The sequence below is a fragment of the Mesoplodon densirostris genome, chromosome 7 (assembly GCF_025265405.1).
Source record: "Mesoplodon densirostris isolate mMesDen1 chromosome 7, mMesDen1 primary haplotype, whole genome shotgun sequence".
NCBI classification, from domain to species: domain Eukaryota; kingdom Metazoa; phylum Chordata; class Mammalia; order Artiodactyla; family Ziphiidae; genus Mesoplodon; species Mesoplodon densirostris.
Genome location: NC_082667.1, coordinates 113,376,912 through 113,393,960, shown reverse-complemented (window position 1 = coordinate 113,393,960; position 17,049 = coordinate 113,376,912). Strand labels below are relative to the sequence as shown.

Below are 17,049 nucleotides of genomic sequence, written 5' to 3'. Positions count from 1 at the left end.
TAATTTTATTAGACACAGAGAACATTTATTTTATCATCTATAATAACCCAAAGAATCTCCTTAAATGGTGAAGAAGAAAATAAAACTGCCCTGTAAATTTAATTCTGATGTTTGGTAGCATGCATAATTTCAAAGGATAAGGAAATATTTATTAATTTTTAAAAATGACCTCACTAGTACCACAGCTTCCTTTGGTTGTTGAATATAGAATGGATTTAATTTTAAATGGGCAAGTGCATGCTGTGAGGTCACTCACGCAATGAGAGGGACACTGGGACAATGTTAGTGGAACCATCAGAAATCATTACCACTGTTAACTCTCTATGAGTCTAGAATAAATTAGGTTTTAAAGAACTTGACCAATTCCGTACTTTCAACTCGGCCTTAATTTCTATCTTCTGTCTCTTTAAATAAAGTTTCCACATAGGTTTGGGTCTTTGACCCTCCTTCTGTTTGCTCTGCAGTCACTTCCTGAGAGACGCTATGAATACTTATGGCTTTGACACTCAGATCCATCCCTCTTCCTGACCTCTTCCAAAATTCCAGTCTTAAAACTCTCAACTTCCTGCTCATCCTTCCTCTTAAATGGCTTGCCATTCATTACCATAATCTCAACATGTTTTAAAATTAAGCCCATAATCTATGGCAAAGAAAAGAAGGAAAAAAGAAAGTGTAGCAGTGGTGGTCTCTTCTAATTTTTATTTCTGACAAAAATACTGAAATTATCTCTAAATAGTCCCTTACCTTTGCCCTCACAACCAAAGAAGTCAATTGTTTTACGTATCTGTTGGTTTCACACTTTATTTTTATTCTTCTAACACCATTCTAGCCCAAACCCTTTTAGCCTCAAGCCCAGACCACTCCACTCCAACTCTATTCCCATTCAAATCCTTTCGCAGCTCTCAGCCGGAGTAATCTTTTTCCATTAGTCATACACCCTAGCTTAGCAACTTCAAATGCTTCTTACTCTGCAGCTAAAGCAATCATTCTCAGCCTTTTTCCCACCTCCAATACACCTGAGACGTGTGATCCACTCCCATTTGTAGCAGTGGTTCTCAACCAGCTGGAGAGGGAGTGGGTGGCTAACCAAATGGCAAGGACCACCCATTCGTGTGTGTGTGTGCGCGCGCGTATGCATGTGTGAGTGCGTGTGCGTGTGCAAGAAGGATGGGTAGTGGTGAAGAATACTACAATCTCCACAAGAAAACAGAAGAATATCTGTAGCCTGAAGAAGTCCTCAAAACCCTGCAGCCTGCCACCCTTCACGTCCGGAGGACTCAACCTGCTCTTCAAGGTCCACAACAGCCGGGCTCAACACACGTCCTCCACCTTTCTAACTTTGTCCGCCGTGACTCCTTTAGCTTGTGCGGTCTGCCCCGGGCCAGCTGCCCTACCCACTGCTCTCTGAACACCCTCAGAGCTTTTGCCTCTGTGTTTTGGTCCTATTTGGTCCTACCATTTTTCTTGTCTGACTTCTATATATTCTGCTAAATACCTATCTGAATCTTACCCATTCTTCAAGGCAATAATCACACCTCTCTTGTTTTCTAATGCCTCCCTTCTCTGGTCACGCCAACCAGATCAATTTTGACATACCTATAATGTTTTTTTACTTAAGAAGGTGAGGGAAAGTTTTCTCTCATCTTCCCAACTAGATTGTAAAATTCTTGAAGGGAAAATTCATGGTACATTATAAAACTCTGGTGCTTAATAAGTATCTGTATTAACTTATGAATAAAACTTACAATTCCTTAGTGCATCCAACGCCCACCGTTCTTCTGAGACAGGCAAGTGTGGATCTGGGATTGTGATTTGATAACTGACTCCAACTTCCTTTAGAGTTCCATCTGCATGCTGCTCCTTTGCAAACTGTCTCTCAGCCACAAAGAGATCATCCACCTCTGATTTCCCAGAGGTATCCAGTGAATGAGATTGAGGTTTTGACGACATTAAAGGAGACTCTAATCCCAAATCTCTGTCTGTTCAATGGAACAGAAAAAGTAGAACGTTATCTTAACAAAACTTTTAACGTGAAGCATACAGGAAATATTTGGAAAAAAATAACCGCACGAGCTACAGAGATTGTCCGCTAAGTAAAATACATGGCACTTAGTGCGGTGTGATAATGGTACACAGAAGGCGCACAAGCAAAGTTTGTTAAAGTGAATAGCTGATGCCAGATCCTGCATAAACCAAAAGAGTTAACGTTTCTTCACATTTTATTGAGTCATATGTAGACTCCATTCTTCCAGGTTAACTTAACGGATCAGTTTACCTGGACTCTGCAGACCAGTGACTGAAATGCCATGATGTTCCACTTTTAACTTTGGAGATTCTTCTTCATCATTGTCTCCTCTATGGAAGGAAAAAAAAAAAATCTTTCAGCTTCATGAGGTGCCTAAACATCAGTGCAACAAAATGTTAAGAATTATCCATTCTTTCTCTGACCAAAACCACAAAGTCGTTCCTACTCGGAAGCAAAGGCACACTCACTCGCAAGGTGGTGACTGTGGTAGTGGAATTGGCTTTGTGGACTGCTCCTTCACTGATGCAGCCATCCGACAGATTAGGTCCTGCCAGCTGCAGGAAGTTTGAAAAGAATACAAAACACAGGAGGGAAAGGAAAAAGAAACACACTTTAAATACACTCAGAAAGCAAAAATAAAAACTAACAAACCATACCAGAAGCCAAACCAAGCCAACAGTCAAAAAACACTATTTCTGCCAGAGAATATCTTTATTTTGGTGACATACTAATAAGTAGAGATTATAAAACCTAACAACATTATGGATACACTACCCATGAAAAAAACTTCACGACACTGCTGAGAATTTTTTCTTTAGGAAAGATACTTTCAATAGGATAGAACCAAAATAAGAGAGATCCATCTAAAAAGGAACAAATTCTTAGAAGAACACCTCTCAAAGAATATAGAGAAAGTACTTGTTTCCACATAGTTTTTGGTTTTCAAAGTTCTTTTACAAAAGCAGTTAAATTGTGGAATATTATATTCAGGATAATAAAACATATTAGAGCAAGGTAGCTATATCCAGTACATACACAGTCTTTTCAGAAACTGTCTGTGCCACCAGTTCATAAATTTGGGCTCCATTGTCAGACATGGAGATGACGAATAAAGCTTTGTTATCTGGGGAAACAAGACAAAAATTACTCTAACAATATGACTCACAGAGGCTGGGAAAGATGTTTCTAGGGTCCTGGTATTATTCTGCATCTTAATCTAGGTAAAGGTTACACCTGATCACTTTGTAAACACACATTCACTTTGTAAAACTCATCAAACTATAACTTAAAATTTGTGCACATCACTGTATGTTATACTATATATAATATACTTTAATAAAACAAAGATTATAAAAGCTAGCACTAATTCCACAGTAATTTATTAAAAACAAGAAAGTGTCAATGTATCTAAATGACTGAACTACAAACGCTATTGCTCTTTTTGCATTTATTCTGAATTGCCCTTTTGCTAAACGGTTAGTAACATTCAGTGGGTGTTGGAGAAAAGAGGTCATACATTTATCTTACCACTATGGAACTAACAAGTTTTAAAAGGGATCTCCTTATTAGTACAGTTAATATGTAACTTCCTAACTGAAACTGATTTTTAAAAACCTAAACCATACCTACTTCTTCAGTTTTTGCCTTTTCCCCACGATATCAAAAAATGAAACCTTTTCAATGGGATTACCTCCAATTTACTGTCTTCACGAGTGTCATCAATGATTTGAACGTGACATAAAGACAAAAGTAATATGCAGAAAATTTTCAAATGCAGAAAATTATTCAGAGAATCTAAGCATCCTGAATAATTTTGGGGTATTCACGTTCTAAGCAGTAAATAAATTTCATTTAATCTGTATAAGAATATAAAAGGAACAAAACTCTACGCCAGTTGTGCTACTTCAACGACACTGAGTATCTTATGCAACGTTACGATGAACCTGGAGGTTAGCGTCATTCAGCAGACATACTTGCCTGTGGCCACTTGTCGAACCAACACTGTATTCAACTTGATGACAGGGCTAAATGTGTGTTTGCTATCACCTGTAGATGCCAGAATCTTACTATGACACCTTAACACCAGTCTATCATCCTGCTTTTGTAACAATACAAGAATATCTTCCAGCAGCAAAGTGTACAGATCTAGAAATAAAAATGTAGGAGAGGTGATTAGTACAGAAATTGAGATGTGTTTTATAAACTTTATGACAATTTGACATCAAAAACTGATTTCTGTTAAATCTAGTAAAATTTAAAAATGTACTTGCTATTGTATTTTTTTATTTCATTTTTTAATAAATCATTTTTAATGTATTACACCAAAGTGTCAGTTTGTGACTGACAAGAGATAAAAAACACTGGTTCTTCACCACAGATAGTTTGAGATACAGTGGTTTAAAGGAAGCTGAGACTCATTAGAATACAAGGATGGAGACAGGACTGAATCATGACAAAATTTTCTGCTTCATCCCTAAATGAGTATTTAGCATGCTTCACATATAACAAAATAACATAAGCAGATCTTCTGTAAATGAGTAATAACACAAAGTACCATTGCTAACTGCTGTCACTGAAAAATGTGAACGGCTATCTCTTCTCTTTGGCATAAGGAAAACTTCCTATTCTTTTCCTTTCTCCACTCTCCCCCAAACCAACAGACAGTATACCTACCTATAGTTTTATCTCTATTCACCTTCCAAACCAATGGCCCTTCATGAATCATCTTCCTTTTTGTTAAATCCAAATTCTGCCAAAATAAAGAGAATTACACACAAATTATTTCCAAGCACTTAGTGAGATGATATTCCATTTAGTCTCCTTTCCAGAAATTCTTACTATAAAAGATACCATTTACATTCACTATTACTGATATCCGTCAACTACTGAAAATGGAATAAATATCAGGTTAAAGTAAGCTGCGTAAAATTTTCTAGAGAGGAAAAAGCATCTTGTAGAAAAACATTCAGGAGTACTGTCTTCCAAATTTCACTCTAAACAGATGGTAATAGCTAATGAAAATGAAGCTGCAAATATTCAGCTACTAGATTCTCAACCCCTTCCTTATTTTTTCTATGAATAACTAACTAGATGAGGATGATGTATAGCTTATCTATAAGAAGCCTCTGATCTAGGCTCTCATTCCAAAAAAAGTTCTAAGGAATAGCATTTCACAGAAGTCCAGGTAGTACTGAGGCTTGCTCTAAATATTAATAACTTAATAAGAGAATCATCTTTTAGCATAAGTAGCTCTAGAAAAATCTCATTCTCTGGAAGTTAAGTGGCTCAGCATATTAGCATGCTTTTTGATAAGTTCTAAAAATAAATAAATAAAAGTCTATTTTAACAGCCACCAAATAAATCTGCCAGAGCAACCAGTGAAATAGTATAAGAAAGACTTAAAATCCTAAGTTACTCAATACAAAAGCTCCATGTACTAGAAGGGGCAATTAATAAATATTTTTCTATCATTCCTGTAATGGTTTCAACTTTTATGCTTTTGAAGAGCTTCATAGAAAAATAATTATCTTCCTTTTCTCAAAAATCTGGAAAGTTCCCACACTAAACAAACAGGCTTACTCTTATTCAAACTACAGAACACAATAAAATTAATTTTAATAATAAGTAATGTTCCTTAGTCTCCTACAAATCCTTGTCACAAAAAGTTAGTTTCACATAAAATATTCCCCTACTGAAAGACTAAAGCAATCCTCACACAGACCAAGACATTTAAAAGGAAGAAAAGAACCATAAATACAGACAATCCATGATGCAAGAACTCCTTCAGGCGATGTATGTTCCCACTAAAATGTTAATTACCTGCCAAGTCTTTAGCAAATTTTATGTTTTAAATTATGATTAGACCATCCCTTACCCTGAGCTCTTCAACATTTGGGTACTCTGACAACTTCAGATTGGAGGTATCAAGGCGACGCTGATAATCTTCTAAGCGCTGAAAATGAGACAGGACACAGCTAAGGTTACTGCTTTGGATATCAATGACCTCCCTGTTCCTAAATCAAATGGACACTGTACCTGCATTCTGCTGAACTCTCTGCAATATCAGACACAACCGACAACTCACTCTTCCTTAAAACACTCCCTTCTTTTGGCTTTGGTGATATTACCCTCTCCTAACTTTCCTCCTACCTCGTTAGCTGTTCTTTTCCAATCTTCTTTTCAAACTCTCTGGCTGCTAACTAGCATATATTTACTTTCTAAATATGTAAATAATGTACATGGTACAAAATTCAGAAGGTAATAGAAGGCACACAATAAACAGTAAGTCTCCCTCTAACCCTGTCCTCTCGCCTTCCCAGCCCCAATTTTCCCTAAAGAAGAAACCTCTAATACCCATTTCTTGGGTAGCCTATGAGAAAAACTCTAAGAAAAAGGAATACATATGGATGTAAGCACGCTTGGCTCTGTTGCATGTAGATATAGCTTTTTAAAAAGAAATATATGGTAACATAATACATTCATATGTGTATTACTCATTCAAAAGGTAATGCAATATATTCATATACACATTTCTCTCTCTCTCTCCCTGTGTGTGTGTATCAGTCATCAATATATCTTGGAGACTGTTCCACATTAGCACATAGAGAGAGAGTAGTCTATTTTTCCAGTGGCTGCGTGGTATTCAACTCTGTGAATGAACTATAGTTTCTTTAACTACACCTTACCGATGGACATGTATATTAGAATAAATTTCTAGAGAAACAACTGTTAGACTAAAGGGTATATTTTTCCGCAAGATTATAAAAATTTCCAAATATACAGAAAAGTCTGAATGTGTAAACACCCATATACCCACCATCTACATTCCACAACTAACATTTGCTATATTTGTTTTATCATATACCTATCCATCTATTCATCCCTCTATCTATCCATCAATCCAACTTATACTTTGGACGTGTCTCAAAATAAGTTACAAATATAAGACACTTTATCTCTAAACATTTTAGCATGCATATCATTAATAAGAGTTCAATATTTATTGACAGTTCTTTTTTTAAATTAAAATTTACATACAGTGAAATGTACACATTTTAAGTATACCTTTCCACCAGTTTTTACCAATGCATATGCCTGTGTAATCAAGCTCCTATCAAGATATGAAATATGACCATCGATCACCTCAGAAGGCTCCCTCATACTTCTTCCTAGCTAATCTCTGTCCCCAGATCCCCAGTGACAACCATTTTTCTGATTTTTTCCACCATGAATTAGTTTAGCCTTAGAAATTCACATAAATAGAATTACATATATGTACTCTTTTGTGTCTGGTTTCTTTCACTCAGTATAATGTTTGTGAGAGTCATCCATTACTGCTAGTATTACTTTAATTTATGACTATATTTACATTTGGTTTATGCTATAAACATTCCTGTACAAGTCTATGGGCACGTATCTTCATTTCTCTTGGGTAAATCACCAGGAAGAGAACTGCTGGATCAAAGAATGGATGTGTGAATACGTACATTTTTAATTTAAGTATAAATTGCCAAGTTGTCCTCTGGGGTTTTTATCATTTTACACTCCGAACAATACATTTGGAAGTTCCCGTTTTTCTACAGCCTCACCAACAGAGTGAATGAATAAGCAAACAAACAGCTAGAGATACTCAAAAAAGCCAAACACAACTCTGATGTTCTATCCCAAATTGATCTGGACCCACCTATTACATGAATAGTTAACAAATATCCCGCCCTTCAATTATGTAATAACAGATTCCAGGTAACACTAATTTAATATTCTTATTCTCACTGTCATCCTGTCTTCTTGCTTTTTCCTTCTTACCTGCTTGTTTTCTGCCTCCTTAACAGCCTGATTTACATAATTTAAGATCTGACGACAGTGATCTGCAGCTCTCTTCACCTTCTCCCTTTCTGTTGGCCATTCTAAATACGGCAAAGAAATCCAAAATGAAAAATGGAGGAAATAAGAAAAGAATGTAAGTATATACATAAATGAGATACCACTTTATTTCAACAGTTATAAAAGCATAGTAAGACCTTGAATATTTTATTTATTTAACTTTTATTTTTATTTATTTTTTATTTTTGGCTGCATTGGGTCTTCGTTGCTGTGCACGGGCTTTCTTTAGTTGCAGCGTGTGGGCTTCTCATCGCGGTGGTTTCTCTTGTTGCGGAGCACAGGCCCTAGGTGCACGGGCTTCAGTAGTTGTGGCACGTGGGCTCAGTAGTTGTGGCTCACAGGCTCTAGAGCGCAGGCTCAGTGGTTGTGGCACACGGGCATAGCTGCTCCGTGGCACATGGGATCTTCCCGGACCAGGGATCGAACCTGTGTCCCCTGCATTGGCAGGTGGATTCTTAACTACTGCGCCACCAGGGAAGTCCAAGACCTTGAATGTTTTTATACCAGGCTAAAATCCTACAGCAGAATCTCAATTCAGGTAGTTTTTGGACAGGTAAGACTTCTTATCATAGTACTTTAAGCATCAATACTAACCTTTAAAAAGAAACCAAATCCAAGAAGAGATGCTTTATATCAAGTATCAGGCCCACCCAAAGGAGTGGGTTTCATTCACATTGTAAGCTATATAAATGGGACCCCTTTCCCCCTATCAAAGTGCACAGCCTACATGATTATGGACAGTGGACCCATTAAACAATATATTTTGAATGATAAACAATTCAAAAAAACTTCAAAATATGTTTCTTTGAATTTGGTATTATATTAAAGAAAGAAAGTAGTTTACAACATTTGTATCATTAAAAGAAGATGAACTTCACCAAAATGTGTTGAGATTATGTTGAGGTTCTATTTTGGTAAAGAATACCAAAATCAGAATATTCAAAATTACTATCCTCCAAACAATAGTCCAACTATATTGAATAAATATATTAAAGTATAAAAGGTAATGTGTATGAGTATTTTCAAATTCCCAGGCATAAGAAACAGGCATTTGATTGCATAGAATTATTAATGAGAACTAAGTATAAGAGCCTAAAGCTCAATTGAGAATCGCAGATTCACTTCACGTTTCAAAACAGGAGAGTTGGAATGATATGCACTGGTTGGACTTAATGAAAGTATATATGTAGATACAAAACATCTCTGCAACCCAGTATAAGCCTTCTTCAAAGCAAATATGATATATGCTAGAGGAAGTATTGGTAAACAATTTTTGTACACTTTATAGGCCATATGGTCTTTGTCACAACTACTCAGCTCTGCTGCTGTATTACAAAAGTAGTCAGAGACAACATTTCAACAAGTGAGTATGACTATGTTCCAATAAAACTTTATTTACAAAAATACATGGTGAGCCAGATTTAACCCGTGATCCAGAGTTTGCTAAACCCTGTGCTAGAGCTATTAACGGAGTACATTAAATCAAATTGCCCAAAGAAGACTGGATTGAATCTTGTTAGAACATCTGGCTGTACTATTTGGAAATTCAATGTCCAGACACCAGGATGCTGTGAGAGATTATTCAGCAGAGTATGTGTTTTTGTTGTTGTTGTTCCTAAGCTCTTCAATTTCAGTGAGAATGCTGTACCTGTGTATTTGGCAATATTATCCAATAGAAGAGGGTACTTGGTAAGCCTCTGCATTTGGGTGGGAATGATATCTTTCAGCTGCAGACGACGACACAGTGGATTACTCTCAGCATCCTAAAATTAAAGTCAAATAAGTGAATTTGTAATTCTTGTTAGGACTATGATTACCTAACACATACCACATATTCATCATGTAACTGTCTACAGCAACACAGTTCTGGTTATTAAATCAAGACTTAAAACCTGCCACGACATACCACCGCCACGCTACACTTCTGCTTTCTCCTTTAATCACATAACGTTGCCTGTATCACTCAGCCTATGGCTTCTGTGCTATCTATTCAAGCAAAGACTGAGAGCATCCATAATCAACTCTAAGAATTTCTTTCTTGTGAAAAAAGTTTTATCTTCACATATTAAAAAAAATCTAGTTACATTTTTCAACGACTGGCATTCCTACCAAAAGCTGGTCCGTTAATTTGTTATCTGCCACTCCAAGTAGGCACAACAGATCACCAGTCTCGATATATCAGCTCAACTGTAATAGGGTTCTGTAAACTTTTCAGTAAAGTGCCAGATAGTGAATATTTTAGGCTCTGCATGCCATCCGTCTCTGTCACAACTATTCCACGCTGCTGTTTTAACACAAAGCAGCCACAGACAATACATAAAGGAATGAACTTGGCTATGTGTAGCGAAGAGTTCTAAGATGGCCTCCAAGATTCTCACTTTCTGGCGTACACACCATATAATCCTCCCCCAGCCTTGAGTGTGGACAGAACCTATGAATCTGATGGGGTATCACTCCCGTGATTAGGTGACTATCAGTTAACGCTGAGTCAATCAAAAAGGAGACTGTCCTAGGTGAGTCTGACTTAAGCAGAGGAGCCTTTAAAAGAAAGCTCTGTCAGAGAGACGCATTCCTACTGGCCTGGAAGAAAAGGACACATCCATCTTGTAAACTGCCTACAAGGGCCACGTAGCAAAGAGATTTGGGCATTCGCTAGGAGCTGAGAGCAGTTCCTAGTCAACAACAGCAAGAAGACAGGGCTCCCGGTTATAGTTACAAGGAAATGAATTCTGCTGACAACCCGTGTAAGCTTAGAAGAGTGGCAGATGAGAACTGCAGTTGCAGGTGATACCTTGATTTCAGCCTGGTGAAAGCATGAAGAAAGGACACAGATAAACTATATCTGTACTCCTAAACTATAAAAGCTGTGACATAATACATTTGCATTAAGTTGCTACATTTGTGGTAATTTGTTATACAGCAATAAAATATAAACTGTGTAAATACAGCTTTGTAAACTTTATTTACAAAACCAGGGAAGAGGCTGGATATGGCTGGTGGGCTACAGTTTACTGACCCTTGGTCTACACCAATATATACCCTAGTAAGCATGACTGCTTGTTATGCTCGTCCCTGGGCTTGATATAAGGCCATTCTGATGTTTTGACGGTATTATTTTAACAGTGTACATGGGCCATTTCCTGACAGTATCGCCATGGCAATGTGGACTTCTATGTCAAGTATTGTAATCCTGCCATATATTCTTTATTATTCACCATTCCAATATCATCTTTATATCCTCCAGTAATTTAAGAGAAAATGTATGGCTTTAAAAACGTAAACATAGATATCATCCTTGTAAAAAATTTAGTCTTAGGATTCCCCTAGTTTGTTCCATAGTTGATAAAAAATTGCATTTCTTTTTTCTTACATGACACACTCAACTCACTTGCACAAAAGTCTGGAATCGAGAATCCTTTTTCTGACGAGACTTGATCATTTCCAGGGCAAAGGGTTGGTTACTGCAAAAGGTAGCAGCAGCATGTTTCAACTTTTCCTCACCGGGTCCACTGAACTGTGCCAAGAACGCAAAGAACACAATAGAGAATGGGATACTGAGCTTATATAAGGCCAGGCAAAATGACAGACAGCCACATTCCTTCCAGTATTCCAATAAGTATCCTCAAGTGACAAGAAACAGAAATCTACACATTTTATGTGGATTATCAGTGATTCTCCATTAAAAAGGGTCTGACCCTGACATATCCAGACCTTTTCTGATCATAGTCCAATATTTTCTAGCTTGCAGCCTACCATAACTTACTACTTTTTCAGTCTATTCCACTTCTAAATCAGATAGAAACGTTGACACTTGGGGAATATGAGACAAAATGCTTAAAGACTGGGATTAAATTTGATTTTCTTAGAATGTGACACCTTCACAAAAATTACTGTCTTACTGCTCTAGGAAGAGAATCCTTGGGATTCTAGCTTACTTTCTTACTGTGAAATCTGGGGCAGGTCATAACTTTTCTGGGTCACAACAAAATTAAATCACTGCTGCTTCACCTATGTAGAAGGTAGGGATCCATCCCTTGAATTTCTCTTGGGGAAGATTCATGAGCCTATGACCTTCTTTTACTAAAAATTATACTTTTTACTGATATTTTTCATTTGTAAATTTAAGTTTGTATATGCCATGATTTTAAGGTTTCTTATAAGACACCTAACAAGTGCTTCACTCATAATAGGTATTCTTATAAGTACAGGTCAAATAAATGATTTTTAAAAACCTTTATATTTGTAGTAATTGCTTTATGGTTTATAAAGAAGCTTTTCATAAAAATCTCCCATTTAAAGCCATATTTCCAAAAGTTTATACACGAAGGTATTTTGTAAAAAATCCTTTTGTAGGGCGTTTGTAGATAAATTCAGAGTATTTTCTCTTCAACTATGACACATACAAAGTGATATTTTAATAGGTTGCTCCAATGTTGTATTCTTATTCTATTATAAATATAACACTCAACATATTTAGAGATGAGACTGGCAGCATTTTTGGTACGTTAGTCAATCCAGGTGTCACGCAATTACTAACAGCGGCTGTTTACAAAAGAAAATAACGCCCTAGCCTCAAGCAGTTTTACAGTGGTTTTACTAGCAGCATAAGTATATATAAGGTGATCTCAAGGGACCAATACTGGAAAAATATTCTCCAAAACTATTTTTTTTGCGGTACGCGGGCCTCTCACTGCTGCGGCCTCTCCCGTTGCGGAGCACAGGCTCCAGACGCACAGGCCCAGCAGCCATGGCTCACAGGCCCAGCCGCTCCGCAGCATGTGGGATCCTCCCGGACCACGGCACGAACCCGCGTCCCCTGCATCGGCAGGCGGACTCTCAACCACTGCGCCACCAGGGAAGCCCGACTTAAAACTTTTTAATCCAAACTTAACAAGAAAATTGATGCTATGTTATGTCATACTACGAATTTTGTTTCAAGTTGAGTAGGGTGCTGCCAAGGCAACAGAACTCAGAGATCAAGAAATAAAATGAGTCCCACCATCACAGAGTAGCCACAGAATAAGCTGGATTTTTCAAGGATGTTAAGTCTCCTTAATAACAATGATGCCAGCGTGGGCCTAAGGAGAAAATGCTTTGGAAAGTTCAGTAAATGCAAGATGAGACTGGATTATGATTCCCTGATCTTGTTCTACTGTCAAGTGGCTAATGGCTAAGAAGAGCTCTACTAATAGATTAGTACATTTTGAGTCACGGTCTCACCATCAGTGAAAGGAGTAGGATCAAGATTGTTTTAGTCAACTTTCTAGTGTTTAATCATTGTAAAATTATCAATCATTGTAAAATTACCAAAAAGTTATCATTGCAAAATTACCAAAATCTTGTGACATTTCCTCAGTCTGCATATTGAAGTAAATATCTGTCGGCATAGCTAAACAGTTCTTGTTCAACCAGTGTTAAAATTTTGAGAACTACATCACATATTTTACTATTATTCACAGCCTTAACTATAGTACTTTCTTTAAATGTCTGGATCAAACCCACTTTCCCCTAGGAAGATTTTCTGTATGTTCCAGTTCAGGTCTCCTTGCTATCTATTCCCATAATAACCTGTATTCTCCCCTTTTTGTAACACTAATCACACTTGAAATAACTAATGACTGTTTTTTAATTTTTTTTTCCCATTGACTATAAGCTCCACTAGCGCAGGAGCCATATCTGTTTTGACTGCTACTGCATCCCCAGTACCTAGAACAGTGCTCGGCACGTAAGTATATATTATGGAGTATATACTGATAAAGAGTCAGCTGGAAACATAAATACAATTTGACAAACAGCTACTGTAGTCTCTGAACTCTTTCCTGGTACATAAGATTAAGTAATTTTCACTTTTCTACTTTTGTGATGGTAGCTCTGGATCTACAATTGTCTAACGTTTTACAGTACCATTCTGAGATTTTGACAACAGAAGATAGTTAAAAATTCTACATCAGTTAAATTCTTTTTTATCAATATCCATGTTACTCTACATTCTTTTAAACACAAAGAACTAGTACCTTTAATTTGATGAGAAAAGAGCATGTAGTTGATTGGGCACTTATTAGAAGAATAAGTAAGAATACACAGTTGGACCCCTTTTCATCTTTACATTAGCTTTGCAAAATGGATGAGTTTGCATACTTGGGAAGGTTAGCAACTTAACCTTGAATCTGATCAAGTGTCTATGAAAATTTTTAAATTAAATAGCAAATCTCCTTACCCAAGTCAGCAAATCTTCCCCAATCTGATCAATAACAGATGTCTCATTCCTCTTTCGAACAGCCTTCATTTGCTCATTCAACCCAACTAAGGGAGGAAAAAAACAATGAAAAAAATTAAGCATACATTCATTTCAGGCTGAGATACTGGTAATACCACGAACCTAAATTTTCAAAAAAAAAAAAAAGGATTTTCAGAGTAGTATATAGCTGCTTCTGATTGCCTTAAATACAATTCTGGACCCAATTCCTATAAACCTAAATGTTTTGAGTTCTATCTGAAAAACAGTTGCCAAAGCATAAAACAATGTGGAAACTAGCACATTATACACAGTATAGGTGCATCAAATACGCATTTAACCTCAAGACTCCATCTATAACCAACCATGTTCGTAAAAAACAAAGTTCAGTGGTACAGATGACTCCGTCCACTGTTCCTCTCAAAATGTGTGTGTTCCCAGGCAATGGATATCATCATACTTGAATGTGTCCGTGCACACTGGTGAGATCTAGGATCACCCACAAAGGAGCAAAAAGCAACCATTTGGTGGGAGGGTGTTGGTAGGTGGTGATGGCATCCTTGATGAAAGAAAGACTGAAAACTAAGGGTCCTGGAGAAACAGTGACTTAAAAAGAGAGGAACTGATACCACTGTCTACAAAAGTCCAAGATAACTACAACCAGGGAAAGCCAGCAAGACAGATATTTTATGTATTCACTCAAGCATTCCAAGCAACAAAACAATAAAATAATTTAATTCCTGAAAATATTCCCACCATGGGATTATATGCTGTATATTACTATTTACAAAATACATTTATACATATATTATTATATAGAATATATTTTTTAAAAACATATATATTGTAATCAATAGGGAATTTCCAAGGGTAATTTTAGCTATTCATGTTTTTCATCTCAGACATTGACTTTAGGCCCGAAGTCCTGTGTTAACACTTTGTATAAAAAAGGCTGATGGGGGCGTGGGGTGGGGGTAAAGGGTTGGGGAGAAATTCAAAGATCCAATCATTTCTTTATGTTATGCTCACATTTAATTATATAATTTCAGGAAAGCTAACACATGGATACATTTATAAGATTTTACTGTTATGGTCCCTTTACATACTCACAATCTTTTATCTATTGGAAATGTTAGGGACAAAGATCAGAGTCAATTTCTCTTACTGTGAAGTTGAAGAATATCTTCTAAGTTTGAAAAAATTTTCCGTAGTTCTGAAGGTGACAGAATTCCTTCTCTGGAAACTCGCTGATAGAACACTTGATCTAGAACCTTCAATGTTCGAACATGAGCTCTTTCAGTGTAGAACAATTCTAAGCAGAAAAAAAGGAAATATAAAATGTTACCTTACTTAGAATGGGATCAAACATAGGCTTTGGCTGAAATTAAGGAGCAAATGAGTTATATAATAATTATTTATAGTTTTGAAAGGATATAGTATCTCTGAAGTCACTTCTTGATTACATTCAACTCTCCTACAGAGCTATAAATACTGGCAAATGAAAAATATCATCAAAACTATTTTGTACTTAAAACTTAACAATGTACTCCAAAATCCATTGGTTGGTAGCATCAACCAATCACAACTACAGCATTAGAAAACTGTAAGCCCAAATAGCATACAGACTTTGAATTGAACCCTCTTCAGAAATAATAGCACTCTGTGTTACCTAATTTGCCTATAAACTCTTATTTCTGAGGCCAGACTTTATAATCTCACTATGTCTCAATGCTGCTAGAGACAGGAAGGATATTTATTCAAATCACAGCCTAAAGACAGTAGCAGGTACAGCTTCCATGTCATCTCTCTGTCACATATATGCTAGGATAAAATAAAGAACATGCACGAGGATAAAGGAAGACCTAGATTCTAGTTTTCTTACAATCACTTATCAGCTGTATGATCTTGACTAATTCAACCACTCATCCTGAGCCTTAGCTTCCTCATTTACAATCTATGCATAAAAATAATTTAGCCTGAAAGTAAAGTGATGGGACATATGTTGTCTCAATGATTTTTCAAGGTTAAGATCTATAATGCTATGAATTTTAAATAACCTGAATGCTAAATACATTTTCCTTTTAAATTATCAATAAGAATCATACAATCATTTGCATTTTTAAGTTGGAAAGTTCAAGGATCCTCGATCTATTAGTTTAATTTCCTCTCTGTTCAAAACAAAAGGCTAGCAGACACTTCGAAGCAAACTCCAAGGCTCAGGGGTTGGTTTAACTCTAATAAAACTCAATATATGTGAATAACAACAACAAAAACTAATTAAACTCACCATTAATTACTTCCTGTCTTTTGATCTCACAAGGCTTTAGTGCCAATAACACTTCTCGACTAACGAGCTGTTGCCAGTTGGGTGGATCTGTCTCTAAGTCATTTTCAAACTGTTCATCCTCACTTTGACTTTCTCCCAAAGCTATGCTGTCAAACCTAATGAAGAAAAAATAATGGATTCTATTTGAGGATATCACATGGACAATGGGAAACAGCACAAGTCTTTACACTACAGTAAATCCGCCATATTTCTGAAGTACTGCTTAGCATAGAGCCTGAAACATCATCCTCTCTTACAAAATAGCTTACATGTGTTATAAATACATCATCCTCTCCTACAAAACAGCTTACGTGTGTTATCAATACCTCTATAAATATCTTTTTAAGTAATGCGTTTATTAAGAAATTTCTTTTATACTATCTAACAGATTTGTGTACAGGGTTTCTTTTCCTTTAAAACTAGGACTTTGGGGAAAACGATATATTTCTTAAAATATGCCCTATTGAAAGCTACTTTAGGAATACTTACTTTCGAAAGGGCTTTGGTGTCCCATGTTCAGTCACCCTAAAATGATGGAGAACAGAGAGTCAACACAAAAACAAAATGGAAATCAAGAAA

General features: G+C 36.5%; 1 protein-coding gene across 2 annotated transcripts in view; it reads right to left on the bottom strand.

Moving 5' to 3' along the window:
- Positions 1-17,049, bottom strand: part of ARHGEF12 (Rho guanine nucleotide exchange factor 12) — a 143,832-nt gene that overhangs the window by 7,951 nt on the left and 118,832 nt on the right. For both annotated transcript variants that reach the window (XM_060103029.1, XM_060103030.1), the window contains 14 exons: positions 16,960-16,995; positions 16,432-16,586; positions 15,310-15,456; positions 14,127-14,212; positions 11,298-11,423; positions 9,558-9,672; positions 7,832-7,932; positions 5,901-5,978; positions 4,700-4,775; positions 4,004-4,171; positions 3,062-3,149; positions 2,494-2,580; positions 2,276-2,355; positions 1,746-1,979 (listed from right to left, as the gene is read on the bottom strand). In XM_060103029.1, coding sequence (XP_059959012.1) covers positions 1,746-1,979; positions 2,276-2,355; positions 2,494-2,580; positions 3,062-3,149; positions 4,004-4,171; positions 4,700-4,775; positions 5,901-5,978; positions 7,832-7,932; positions 9,558-9,672; positions 11,298-11,423; positions 14,127-14,212; positions 15,310-15,456; positions 16,432-16,586; positions 16,960-16,995 — 1,577 coding nt within the window. The remainder of the gene's footprint in view (positions 1-1,745; positions 1,980-2,275; positions 2,356-2,493; positions 2,581-3,061; positions 3,150-4,003; positions 4,172-4,699; positions 4,776-5,900; positions 5,979-7,831; positions 7,933-9,557; positions 9,673-11,297; positions 11,424-14,126; positions 14,213-15,309; positions 15,457-16,431; positions 16,587-16,959; positions 16,996-17,049) is intronic.